We start from the raw sequence: 14,238 nt of genomic DNA on the forward strand, positions 1-14,238 counted from the left end.
TTGCCACATTAATAAGTTTGGGATAGTCAATGCAAATTCTCCATTTCACTGGGATGCGAGTGGAGATGCATTCATCATTTTCATTTAGCACAACTGTCATGCCAGACTTTTTAGGGACAACGTGGACCAGACTCACCAAAACACTATCAGAGATAGGGTATATAATACCCGCATCAAATAATCTTAAAACTTCCTCCCGCACTACATTCTTCATGGCGGGGTTTAGATGACGTTGTGGTTCACGTGATGTCTTTGATCCTTCTTCAAGATGTATACGATGGGTGCACACAATAGGGTTAATGCCCTTGATGTCATCTAAAGACCATCCTATTATTGAATGGTGTTCTTGAATGACATGAATTAAATGGCCTTCTTGATCGGCAGTCAATTTGGATGAAATAATAATTGGGTAACTACCATCGGGATCAAGATGTACGTACTTCAAATCCAAAGGAAGAGACTTTAAGTCAGTGGTGGGAGGAGTTGGGATCAAATATTCTTGAGGAAAGTCATCTTCAATAGAGAATACAGATTGATCTTCTTCAAAATTGCTAGATATCACTGTACTAGGGCCAAATAGTGGTACTAACTCTAATAAAGCGTTCACGTCATTATTGTATGAGTTAACATCAAATTTGGAAAACCAAACGAAAGAAATTGGTGCACTTCGTTATCAGGAAAAGAGTTTGTTAGATACTCTTGCACGAAATTGTCAATCATGCTAATCTCACCATCAATGTTAGCATCTGGAATTTGTTTCATTAACTTCAAAACATTTACCTCAAGAAAGATTTCCGAAGGACATGGTCATGGAACCATCCTGATAGTTTATGAGGGCATGCAAGGAAAGGACGCCCTAAGATGATTGGAATGGAGTCACATGCAACTTCTGTATCCAGAATGACAAAATCAACGGGATACTAAAAGTGTTGGACTTTTAGGAGGACATTTTCAATAATGCCTTTAGGATATTTTATGGAGCAATCGGCTAACTACAGAGTCATGTTGATAGGTTTGAGCTCATGAAGACCTAGCTATTTGAATAGGTAATATGGAAATAAGTTCACACTTGCTCCTAGGTTTAGTAGTGCAGTAGTTGTATATTTGTCTCCCAATGTGCATAGAACAGTGGGTCTGCCTGGGTCCTTGTATTTGACAATACCATTTGTTTCCATGATGGAAGAAAACTATTATGTGACGAACGCTTGTTGAGGAACATTGGTTCTCCTTTTAGTGGTGCACATATCTTTCAGAAACTTTGCATGTTTTGGCAATTGTTTGATGGCCTCGAGAAATGGTAAGTTGATGGTCAAATTCTTGAACGTTTCTCTAATCTCATCAAAATTTTCATCAGGTTTGTTCTTTGCCAAACGTGTGGGAAACGGTGCCTTTGGTTGGAATTTGGCATACATATCAGCTTGCTCGTTTCCCAGTGTGGTGGATGGTGACTTCGTTGGAAGCGGTGCTTCCTATGTAGGTTCAACATCAGAAATGGATACATTGGGAGGTTCGGCTGCATTTAAGTGATCATCTGACATAGGTATTTGATTATCTATGGTTTTGCCAGAATGAATAGTAGTGACTGCATTCACCTCACCTTAGTTTGAATTACTTGTACCTGGTGCATTATTGAGTTCAAAGGCAGTGTTTGCTGGCTTAGGGTTTGGAACTGCTTGTCTAGGAAACACGCCCTTTTGACTCTTATCCTGCATTAAGAGTTGAAGATATTGCTGGATAGAAGTCAGGATTTTAGACTGTTGGTTCATGTAAGCCAAGAAAGTCTCCCTCATCTTATCAGCAGAGAGTTGCAATGGTGGTGCAACAGGAACTAATTCACGGTTATTGTTGGTAGGCTGAGGGTGATATCCATAACTTTGATTCACTAGAACAAGGCTGCGGTTGTTTGGGTAGGTAGGATTTGAATTGCTTGGAAACTAATTTTGACCTTGTTGGTACTACTGATTATTCCCTTGACAATATGAAGTATAGTTGGTGGATGGTCGAACAAGTGGATTAGTGAAACCTGGAGCAATCATCTACTGTGTATTTGGTCGTCAAGTGAAATTCGGATATTATCTCCATGGTGCATTAGGGATGTTGAATGCACAAGCTTCTTCAAATGTTTGGGCAGTGGAATCATATAACAATGGACAATAGGCATCAGGATGGTTAGGACTTAGGCAAATAAGACATGGGGAAGTGTTAACGTTCATGACCAGTTTTGGTTTTTGATCGTTCACTTGAACTGCGAGAGCATCTACCTTCTTTGTTAGGGATTCGATCAGGTTTTTGTTTCTGGGTCGGGTTTTACCTCAAACACAGATGTAGCTTTGGGTACAATGTCCTTAGATAATCTTGAAGTATCAGTGTTACCCCAATGGGTACCTCTCGAAGCTTGTTTTTCAAGAAAATATATTGTATGCCTCATAGCCCCTTTGTCCATGAAACAACTGTCATTTATAATATCAAGCGTTTCTTTTTAAAGATTGAAAAGACCATTAAAGAATGAACAGATGAGGACAGTGGTGTCAAGTTGATGATGGGGACATTCCAAAAGAAGTTCGGTAAATCAACTCCATGCTTCGGTAAACAATTCATGAGAATGTTGGCAAAAGAATTGGATTTTCTGAAGCATTTCAGTAGTTTTCTTCTGAGTGTAGAAATTGACCATGAAAGTTACACAAGTTTGTTCCATGTGTCGATGGATTGTGGTGGTTAACCTGCTAGCCAAAATGAAGCTTTATTAGCTAAGGTGAAAGGAAACAACCTTAGCAAAACTTGTTCGTTGGAAACGGATGGATGTTGAAATGTGGTTGCTACTTGCTGAATCCTACGAAGGTGATTATACGGTTTCTCATGGTCTAAACCATGATAAACAAGTAACAATCCGAAAACGTTGGGCGGGATTCGAAAATCACCCGCAATATCCTCGAGTTTGATGCAGGAAGAAGGTCCTTCCTGTAAGGCAGTATAGAAGTCCGAAAGGGGCTTCTCTGCTGGAGGATTTGTTTCGGCCACCATAACGAATGGAGTTAGTGGCGTCAAAGGATTTTGATGATTTTTATTAGCAGATGAAGAACTTTGTTGAGGTGAAAACTTATGCAATTGCCTATCGTATTTTCTCCTACGATGAGAATGTTCAAATTCCTTACTATGACTAGACATTAATCTCATGCAAGCATAAAATTAAATCTGAGGCACAAAAGGAACTTATTTTTACATGAATTTTATCATTGACGTAAGCATTAGAAGTGAACAACGTAGGCCTACGCTTCTGATAATGTAGTAGTGAAGTGAGGAATACGTGTGCATAAACCAATAGCCGGTCACATGAGAGATATGAGGGAGGTTTTCAATGCAAACGCGTTCCTTAATTAGAGAACCTCAATCTTTCAAGTTTCCTAGACACCGTTGGAATATGTTTTTGATTTATTTTTTTTTTTTTTAAGTGAAAATTTTATTGGTACTGATAACGAATTTTACAAATAATTAAGACAAGCGTGCAACAAGTTGCACCGCAAGTCCTTTCTGAATAGCAAATCCTATCCTTCTAAAAACAAACTCGTTAAAACTAGCTATCATAACGTTACTATCCATAACTTTCTGAAGTCTCTTGAGGAGCTCAATAGACTGTTGTTCCAAGAAACCGAAACTGTCAAAACTAAACGGAATGAAACAATGTTGGTTAGCCCTATAAGCTTCCTCATGCTTCTCCATCTTTCCTATCGCTGCTCTCTTAGCTGCTTCTCCCACCTTAAAGTCACCATTCCCTAACCCTACCAATGGAGTGACTCTAGGTACATCAACACATGCATGTTTTCCTTCAGACCAACTATAAATCAAGATATTCGCAGGCCGAAGTGTCGATCTGCCCTCATTCAAATCAATGAGAAAGTTAACAGGAGCTTCTTTCTTTACTTGTACTCCAGCCCTCCAAAATGCATCACACAAAATGTATCTAACATGATCATGTCGGTATTTAAAACCTGGAAAATGTCTACAATGTGTTGCATGGTCCCCATAAGCATCTAATCTACTCTTTTTGCATACAGGGCAAAGACCACCATCAAAGTACAGAGGAATCATAAGACGATACCGGAGAATGGCATGATACTCCACCTGTGACATACACTGTCCAAGTCCCTCCATCGGAATAGCAAGTAGAAAATCTTTTGCATGTTTCGACTTCAAGCATCACATGACTGCTTTCTTACAAGCAGATAACTCAAACTCCCTCTCAAGACTAACAACAATTTTACCATAGAAAGTTTCTGCCAAAACTTTTTGTGGTTTTGAGGAAATAGTAGCATTCACAACCAGAGAATCAAAGTCAAAATCGGGAACACAGAGACACAATGCACTGGTAGCATCATCAAGGATCTCACCTATAGGCACTAAATATACAACTCCTAAGAATGTGGTTTTGAAGCTCTAACTTCCAACCTCACATACTCCACCTTTCTTCTTCTCCAGAGGCTCCACTTATCTTTTTTTTTTTTTATTGTGTTTTTTTTTTACTTAGAAATTATGCATAGGATAAAGGCACAAAATATTTATTATTATTATTATTATTATTATTCAAGTGTAAGTTACTAAATATGCATATAAAATCTAATCATGCAAACATAGTCCATTCAGACGTAGCTATAGACGTTAGTATGTGAAGAGATTCTACTCATACGCACGTATATATATATATATATATATATATATATATATATATATATATATATATATATATACCGATCTTAGAAGTACATACTACATACTTATTTTAAAGTTTAAATAAGTACGTAAGTAAAACATCGCCTAGAAAATGAATTCAAATCTAATTTTTTGTGGGTATTACCTACATACTATAAAGATCATCTCCACAAAATTTGAGCTCATTTGGAAACCTCTAACCTAGCTAAAAATTGTTGTCATCTTTAAAATGAAATCTAACGGTCAGAAAATAATATTTTTACAATCATCTTTTGCCTAAGTTAGAGATTTCCAAATGAGTTGAAATTTTGTAGAGATGATATTTATGGTGAGTAGATGATATCCAAAAAAAAAATTAGGTTTGAATTCATTTTATAAATAAAGTTTTACTTACGTACTTATTTTAACTTAAAATAAGTATGTACTTCTAAGATCCGGCCTGTATATATATACTTCTATACTAATATATATATTACTGATGTATATATATATATAGGCAAAGATGTATCATCTATATATACTTCTATACTAATAGGCAAATATACATCAGTAATATGTATATGGAGGATAATAGGCAAATATATATATTATGTTTACGTATATCTACGCTAACAGGCAAATCGAAACTACTCATACATATATATATACTAATAGCTAGGCAAAGATGGATCACATACGTAAAAGCTAAACAGACAACGTATTATATACAGAATAATTTACTACTCTAAACGACAAGTGTTTTACATAATAATTTGATTTCGTCAATACTCAGTGAGATTGCGAATGTCATATAGAGAGCAGCTTCACCCAATTCAAAATGGCTTTGAGACAACTTACCCAACTCATATTTTAGCCCTCGTTGGAATGTTCTCCTCTTTCATGACAAAATCAAATTATTTAACAAAACAGTTCACTCATATGTAGATAGATGGTAATCATGCAACAACGTCCACTAATACGTATATATATATGCTAAATATGCAAACGAATTTTACATATACGTATATAAATGATATCATGTAAATAGTAATATACAACATGGTAATATACAAATACGGGAGTGTTAGGATTTGAAACCTAGAAGTAAACTTGCTACGCTTAAATAACATCTTCAACAGCCTTGAACTGGAACACGATACAAGTATGGTTTCAGGTCTGAGAAGTGAATTGGGAAGTCCTCAAAAAAACTCAACCTGTTCAGCATTTCTTGGAGCACGGGCGCACTCTGAAATAGGCAAAATAAGGCGCAGGGTGTGCTCGGTACTATTGGTATGCGGGTAGTTTTTTTTTTACTAGATCGAGAGCACGAGGCGCGCTTTGCACATGTGAATCAAGGGCGCGTGCGCGCTCTAATTGAAGGGCATTCAGTTGGATTTTTTTTCAGTCATTTAACAGTGGTTCAAGGAGTTGATTTTTCAACTCTTATGCAACTTGCAAGCGAAAATAAATGACAGTACCGAATCAATAGCAAAATACGAATAAAATTCGAATGAAAACCAAACACAAAATGAAAAATGAAAGAGATGAAAGGGTAGGGGGGGGGGCGTGGTTCCCCGTTGAGCTATTCCAACTTGGTATGTTGTTTTTCGAGCCTTTAGGATGGCAGTGGCGCCAATTGATAGATGCACTTTTGCACGTGTAAAAAAACTGGTTCTCACACACACTCGAGTATATTTGTTCAAATGACTCGCTCACGTGCACGTTGCAATTTATTTCGAGCAAGGGGTTCGTTCCAAACCAAAAGGCTATAACTCTAGTTAACAACCAAACGGAAATTTCTCGTTAAGGGAATTATGTGAGCAGGATTTTTACTTTTGATTTTTTACCTACTTTACTACGTTACTTGATATGCAAGTTACTAAACTTATCAAGAGAAATAGAGAAAAAGATAGGTGGAGAGTTTTAGCTCATGTTCCTAAATCAACTAATCAGGAGATAAAAATGAGAAATATATTAAGAGAAAATAAGATTCTACTTATACTTAGAAATTATTTTAATTAACTATATAGAGTTGAAAACATATTACAAACTTAACTTACAAAAACCAAAAACTAAAAACATGGAAACTTTTTACTCCAGAACTAAACTAACTAATGGAGCAAAAGTTGTTTCTTGCTAATGAAGCCTCTCTTTTAAAGCAAGAGATTGTTCTCATTTTCTTTACATCCACGTAAATTTCTACCATTATCCAACTGCATTCTTAAATGAGAAACTTTGATTTTTTTCCTAACCAAGACTTTATGCCACCTAATCAAGCAAGTCTTTGTTTCCAAAATTATGCCACCTAATCAAGCAACCAATTAGGCTTTTGTTTCCAAAATTATGTCACCTAATTATGCCACCAATTAGGACTTTTGTGCGCCTAATTAATTTTGTGTCACCTAATCCCATTTGATGACTTTGTGCCAAAGTTATGCACAAAAGAGTTTGATTCATTTCAATGCAGTTTGATTTGTGCTAAAGCTTGACGTGTGAGTTTGATCACCAGATTTTGTGGGTCCGCATAGTGGGTCCCTCATGCTTCGACTAGTGGCGGATCCAATAGTTGACTTTTTACAAAGTCTCACCTATGTATAGAGCTAATCACACTGATCATTCTGATGGTTCACTTGCCGCTATTGGAGTCTAGATTAGAAGATATGGACTTCTGGAGTTTGATGTTTTTTGGCACATTCATCTCTAACTTGAAATTGTCTTTTTTTTGCTTCCCTGGGCTTTGGTTGGGCTTCACGTGGGCTAAATTGGAAAACTTCATGTAGACACTCTATTTCGTATTTAAATACTGGTTTTTATCATCATTTTCACATTGATTGTTCAAATCTGTAAAAGTACGTTATTTCATGATTATTAATCACATAATTAACCAAAATGTTATGTTTCTACGGGATTTTATATTACAGTTTTTTGTGCTTATCACATCCCCTATTTTAAGTTTTGTTAACAAAGTATGGACTACTACTTGGAAAATCATAACCCCTCACCGAATAAAATTGTTTATCTGGAAAGCCATGAACTGCATCCTTCCAACTCGGAAGCTTCTTTATGCTAGACATTGCTGTCATTCTGACATTTGTCCTCGATGTCTAACTGAGTGTGAAATTGTTGAACATGCACTGTTTGGGTACCCTTCTCTGAGTATGATCTGGTTTGCTTCTCTAGCGGTTTATTGATTGGAACAGTGATTTTAAGATCAATGATGTGCTTAATCGATTCTTAACACATTGCACTGCTCAGGATAGTATACTTGAAAATTTTTTCCTTACTAGCTACTATTGCTTACTGCATCTGGACTGAAAGAAACAACATCATTTTTAACAAGAGCTTAACTTTATTCAGATTTTACATCAAGCTAATCGATCCATAATACCTGTCAAACCCCCTATTGTCCTTAAGTATCTTATTCCAAAGAGTCATATCCCCTTATTGCTTATGCTCTCTTCTGATGGTAGTTTTGATCCACTTTCCACAAAGGCTGGAGCAGGATTCACCATCAACTCATGGAATGGTGACATTATTTGTACAGGAAGCAGGCACATCTCAGCAGGTTCAGCGGAAGACGCGGAGCTACAAACGCTCCACATAGGATTGCAACATGCCTTTCAACTAAATATTGAGAAGCTCGCTCGTTATCTGCTCAGACAACCAGTCCATTGTCAAGGACCTGAATGGAGAATCGTCTGGTGTCTCTTGGCGTCTATCGAGTTTTTTGGCAGAAACATTAGCTCTAAAAAAGTCCTTTTGTTTCTGCAAACTTGTTTATTGTCCAAGAAGGTTGATTCATCATGCCCATATCATGGCTGAATCTGCCAAGTCTGTGTTTCATTTATCATGTATTGGCAATGTGCCTCTAGCTGTCAAAGCAGCCAGCTTCCGTCGAGTCCAAGACGAGTTGTATCAACTTTTTGCTATCTATTAAAACAAGCTAGGGTCCTACTTTAAAAAAAAACAACAACAACAAGGTCGTGATTTCATTTAGTGTGGATTATTGTCCTAAAAACACTAGCCCCTTCATCAAAGAATAGAGCTATATAGCCGTAGTATTAAGTACATACCATCTTCATTGATACATGTCATCATTCTGTATACACCTTACACACACCAATAGCGAATCTTGGAACTTGCCGACACGCACACACTACAAGGTGTGGGGTTGTACGTTGACAAACAACTAACATTTACCTTTTACTAGATCCTAAAAATCAATAACAAAGCTGATGCAAGGTTCAGTCTAAACTTTCATGGCCTTTGGCATACACATACATCAGCTATAAAGACCAAAGACAATCTCCACATTCGCAAACTCGCAACAGTTCGACATCACCTGAATTGAGATTGAAAGGGACACAATGCTGAATCTCTGCTTTAAAACGATAAGTATGTTATATGTAGAATACTGATTACTGACTATCCATACAAATGTACATAGCAGTCTAGCACTACTTGTATCTTTAAATACACAGTACAAAGTAATGTTCACGAAAGGAAGAATCGGCTTAATCAGGTCAACCGCACCAACCTGACTAGTCAGTGTTTCAGGTGTTCGAGAGAATAGATCACCGATCCACACAGACTTGATTTCTTTGGCCTGGTAATATACAGATGAATGGCTTTAACTGTTTCCCCGGACTTCTTTAAACCTAACCAATATATGCATGGTGTACACAGGCTTCCTCTAAACATATATCTAACATTACCAACTTAGCTTTCATATCCCTCATGAAACTGGCTGATCAGATGCAATGATGATAAATAAGGAAGTGCACTCAGCATCCAAAACGGATGACTATACATGATACGTCATCTTTACTCTTCCTTGCCACTGCTTCCGTGCTCAAACGTTTTGCTGCTGCTTGTGGATCTTTCACAGATTTGACAAGATCAACTGCCTCCTGATTCTTCATGACCTGGTTGAGGCAGGGGAAAACATTTCAACATAATATTATTTTGCATTGTAAAGCATCTTAGCCACTGTGACACACATGCACAAATGACTTGGTCACTCATCTCCAGAAAACAAGCAAGAAACACTGGTTGCTGGGCACTTACTTTCTGGACTTTATGCTTACTAAAAAAACACACTATAAGCGTAAAATGGGAATATGCACAGGGAAAATTATCAGTTTTTATCCAGATAAAGGCAAAGATCTAAGGAATATATATGATCAAATGATTCAGCCCCATGGAAAATAAAATGCAAGAATTCCAATTTATGCTGATGACAGACAAGGAGACGTATTTGGAAGGCATAATATGCTAGGTAAAAAATGAAAAGAGGCGCACCACAAGTATATCTTAACTCTGACATAGTTCTCAGATAAGCGAAAAATGTATACAAAAAAAAACTTAAAACTATAATTTAATATAAATCATGTTGAAAAAGAAAATGCCCCGGGGGGTACCCAGCACCCAGCAGCTTATTAAGCTGCATAACAATCGGATTTCGGCAGTATTCAGCAACATAAGACAATAAAAAACAGAACATGCCATCAGTATATAATATGTACCAACTTTAATAGGTATTACAGTACCTACAAATGCAAAATGTCCACCCAATTCAAAAAATGCCTGTCAACCAATGTTTAACATGTTCCCCTATTGTTTTTTATTTTCAAACCCGAACAGAAAGAAAAACAACAGTCAGAGTTACAGTTATCTCAACCTTTTATCTTTTCCTTTGGCAAAACGTAACCAGAATTTACAATTAACAGAGTTTTGAACAAAGATTTTCTGGTCGGGAGTTGAGAAAATACCAAGACATTGATTTCAACATCAAGAATCCTTCTCCAGAAGAAAACGAATTGGGTTATAATGATAATAACAGTAGTAATAATAACAAGAATAATCATAGTATAATGATACTTCTAAAAGATGAAGAAGAATGTGAAAAAGAATGTCGAGAGAGGAAAGAGAGAAGTAAACAGTGATAGAGGGACAAAGTACAAACAATCAAAATTTCATTCAACCATTAATAATTAAAAGATCAATCAGTAACAGAAAATACAAAGATAAACTATTAGCACAAAAAAGAGAACGAACCTTCCATAAGCCATCGCTTGCCAAAATAACAAACTCCATACTTGTGTCTATAGGCACATGTCTTACATCAGGCTCTGAACTTAAGTGTGCCTTGAGGCTTTGATCACCAAATGCACGAGCAACTGCTAATTGTCCATTCACTCGGGGCACATCTCCTGATAGCAAAATTAATTTGTAAAGATATGCACAAGTATACTATCTCAGATTCTCAGAAATAAAGCATCTAATCAGTGATACTCTATACAACAAAACATATTACTGGTCAAATGAAACACGCACCAGGCAATGTGATTACAAAGCCTCCTCGCTTTTCAATCTTTGTTCTCTCAGTGTGAGGTTCATGATCCACTGTAAGTTGATTTGCAGAACCTCTCTCACACAATACAGCCCTGGAGTCTCCAACATTTGCCAGCCAAATATGTTTGCCATCAACAACAATTGCAGTAACTGCTGTCGAGCCGCCAATCCCCAACTTTTTGGAGTTTTCTAGAATAAATTCGTCGGTTGAACGGTATGCATTCTTTATTGCCATTGCAGGATCTGTCCAAAAATTTGGCTGTGCCACATAGATAAAGAAAAATGAAGAGTAACGTTCCAAAAGTACTGAACAACAGGACATGGATCTTGAGAAGGAAAAAAAGGACGCAAAGAAGCTGAAAACTGTATGATTATATGTAATCTACTTTTACCTACAACCTCTTGATTGAAAATTTGGAATTACTCCCATTACTCCATTAGGTCATTGGGGTTCAGGTAGTTGAAAACTATGCAGAGTTAAAGAGATACAATTCTCCTAAAAAAAGATATGCCTGTCACTCTCTCTTTTTTGAAGTTCCTAATTCAATCCATTTTTTATCTCTCTTTTCCTTTTCTACACTTTCCACCTTCTTACAAATGATTAATATATGAGTAAATGAATGAAATACAATCAATCTTCAATGGCACACAGTCGAATAAGAAAACCAAATCATATCTGCCTATATTTTTCTTGTTCTAAAGATTATTCTTTCTTTATTCTTTATTCTTTTTCTTTTATTTTTCTTATTTTGTGTGTGTGGGGGGGGGGGGATAACTAAGTTAACGGCAGAAACCAACTAGCTATATAAAACAACACAATTATTTCAAGTGGTTATGTTACATCCTCTTGCATCTCTACAAACAACACAATTATTTCAAGTGGTTATGTTACATCCTCTTGCATCTCTACAAACAACACAATTATTTCAAGTGGTTATGTTACATCCTCTTGCATCTCTACAAACATGGACAATGGCTCATTAGGTGAATCTGCAGTACCCATACAACATGCCTATATTAACAAAATTCCAGTTGAAAGATAGATCCGCTGGTAGGTAGTAACAGAATACGATAAACCAGTATCAGAGGAGAAACTGAGCCTTTCAATATTCTGCAAGGTCAGCTAAATTCATGCTCAGCTCTTAAATAGTCTTATCAGACATTACCTTTGCAATTCCCCTTACGAGCACATAAATCCTTTATAAGTTTGTGGACTAGGATACTCGTAGAAGTTAGAATTTTATCTTGCTGCAGCTAGTAGTCAACCATGGTACTAGACATGTTGTTAAGAGTAAAGAAGTAATGTGGGGTGGGATAGTCGTGATTGTGTGGCGCGGCATGGGAGTGGTGTCTAGATGGGTGTTCAATTGGACTTCGAGGCTTTTACTAAATTTTGACAAGGCTTTGGCTATAGGATTAGGTTTTGGGAGAATACATGATTGGATGAGATACCTTTGTTCTTGGTTTTCTCGAGACTCATCTCTATTTCAAGCAGATCATTGGACAGACTGGTATACCTTCTTCATTTTGTTAGAGACATATACGAGATACTGTAACTTGCAAGAGATGAGGGGGCATCCTTTACATGCCAGTGTATCCCAAGCAACCTGGGAAAAGGTAAGCCCAAGAGGGGCTAATGCATTCTTGGTAAGGAAAGATATGAACCATAAAAGGGGGTTATCACATTTCACTCATTTAGTGTAAGCAGGAGTAGGCTCTGTCTATTTGTCGTCAGGGAAGGGGATCATCTTCATAGGGGAACAATTATTATTACATTCTTCAAATCACAAATTCGAAGCAGAGTTCAAAAATAAGAACACCGCAATTGATAATTTTTCCACCTGGGTCCGACACAATTGGTAAATGTGTAAGCTCTATTAGGCATGAATATATAAAGCCATGGAGAATCAAGAGGCATTGCTCATATAAAAACAGTTGTATCATTCGTTCTATCAAGTCTATCTTTCATAATTGTATAATTATTATTTCTTTCAATTGTTCTACCAAAATTACTTACATACACAAACTTCAACTCGATAACATATAACACAAACAAAATATATTAACAAGCACAACTAATTAAGTAACTTCAAGATTATTATGCAATAGCAAGTTAGGGCAAACATGATCACAAAGATAAGGATTACCTCCTCAAGTATATTGTTAAACAGGTGTTGTTTAAGATAAGTAGGCACACGATCGCCAAGATGCCCATCGAATATCGCAAACAAACCAAGCTCATGACCATTTACAATCCTATATTCAGCAACATGGTAATCTTCCATGTCATGACCTGACTTCCCTTCTAACAAATGAAATCCATGTGATACTTTCTTACTTGAAGACTTACTTCTACCTTTCCCAGTTCCACTATCTGATGATGATGATGTATAACTACTAAGACAAGTAGCAGTCTATAACACAGACAACAAACATATTAAGAAACTATACATGGCATGGTATATATGTTAAACATATATAAGCGACTAAAAGTATATATACGTGGCTAGCTAACCTTGATCATGTTAAGAAACTCATTCTTCTTTTTGGTTGTGGAATATGAAGAGCTAACTGATGACTGCTTCTCCATCATTAGGAACTAGGAATGAACTGGTTTTTGTGTTACGAGAATTTTTGTATTGTCTTTTGTTTTAGTCAATTTTTTTTTCCTTGTTCTTACTTTGTAGGCAAAAGGTGACGCAACAATTAAGACACAAGGAAAGTGAGAGGAAAAACAAGGAGCGGTTGGGTTAGTTTGACTAACTGACTCATTCTTCTTGGATTTGGCAGGCCAAGAATTTTTATATTTGTTTCAACGCTGACATTTATTCAATTTTGACTATGTAAAATGGGTCGGTTCTGGTTGATCCAAATTCGTATTAATGGTGGGGATTGAGGAATAATATTGGGGCACTAAATGGGTATGGGGCGGCGACGGAAAACCCAATTATATATGGTATTTGTTACAGCTGGACTCCATATTGGTTGGGCAGACCCCAAAAACAAAAATAATTATTACAAGTGTGCTACTGGTATCAAAAAGTTGTTTTGTGTTAGGCACCTTCCAAACCAACGTGAATTTCACTTGTTGCAAGCTTGCAACCTTTTCAGCCCTTCTCTTCTCTTCTATTCTTTTCTCTTCCACTATCCTAAACCTTAAACCATGAAAACTATATCTTAACACTATTAAATTAAACACTG

The 14,238-nt window shown here is 36.6% G+C and overlaps 1 protein-coding gene across 2 annotated transcripts; it reads right to left on the bottom strand.

The window, feature by feature from the left end:
* Positions 1-8,654: 8,654 nt before the first annotated feature.
* On the bottom strand, positions 8,655-13,712 carry LOC147509551 (putative protein phosphatase 2C 44). 2 transcript variants are annotated; one of them, XR_015218516.1, is made up of 6 exons: positions 13,553-13,712; positions 13,185-13,451; positions 11,020-11,296; positions 10,741-10,895; positions 9,221-9,608; positions 8,655-9,025 (listed from the first exon to the last, which is right to left on the bottom strand). XR_015218516.1 is itself a non-coding variant. In XM_086601806.1 (5 exons), the coding sequence occupies exons 1-5, from the start codon at positions 13,628-13,630 to the stop codon at positions 9,468-9,470; spliced, it is 918 nt and encodes a 305-aa protein (XP_086457932.1). In that variant the 5' UTR covers positions 13,631-13,712; the 3' UTR covers positions 9,045-9,467. The 2 variants fall into 2 exon arrangements, 1 of the variants encoding a protein (XP_086457932.1); XM_086601806.1 differs by lacking the exon at positions 8,655-9,025 and having other exon boundaries at positions 9,045-9,608.
* Between the last annotated feature and the right edge of the window lie 526 nt (positions 13,713-14,238).

The sequence above is a fragment of the Coptis chinensis genome, chromosome 3 (assembly GCF_015680905.1).
Source record: "Coptis chinensis isolate HL-2020 chromosome 3, ASM1568090v1, whole genome shotgun sequence".
Classification (NCBI taxonomy): Eukaryota; Viridiplantae; Streptophyta; class Magnoliopsida; order Ranunculales; family Ranunculaceae; genus Coptis; species Coptis chinensis.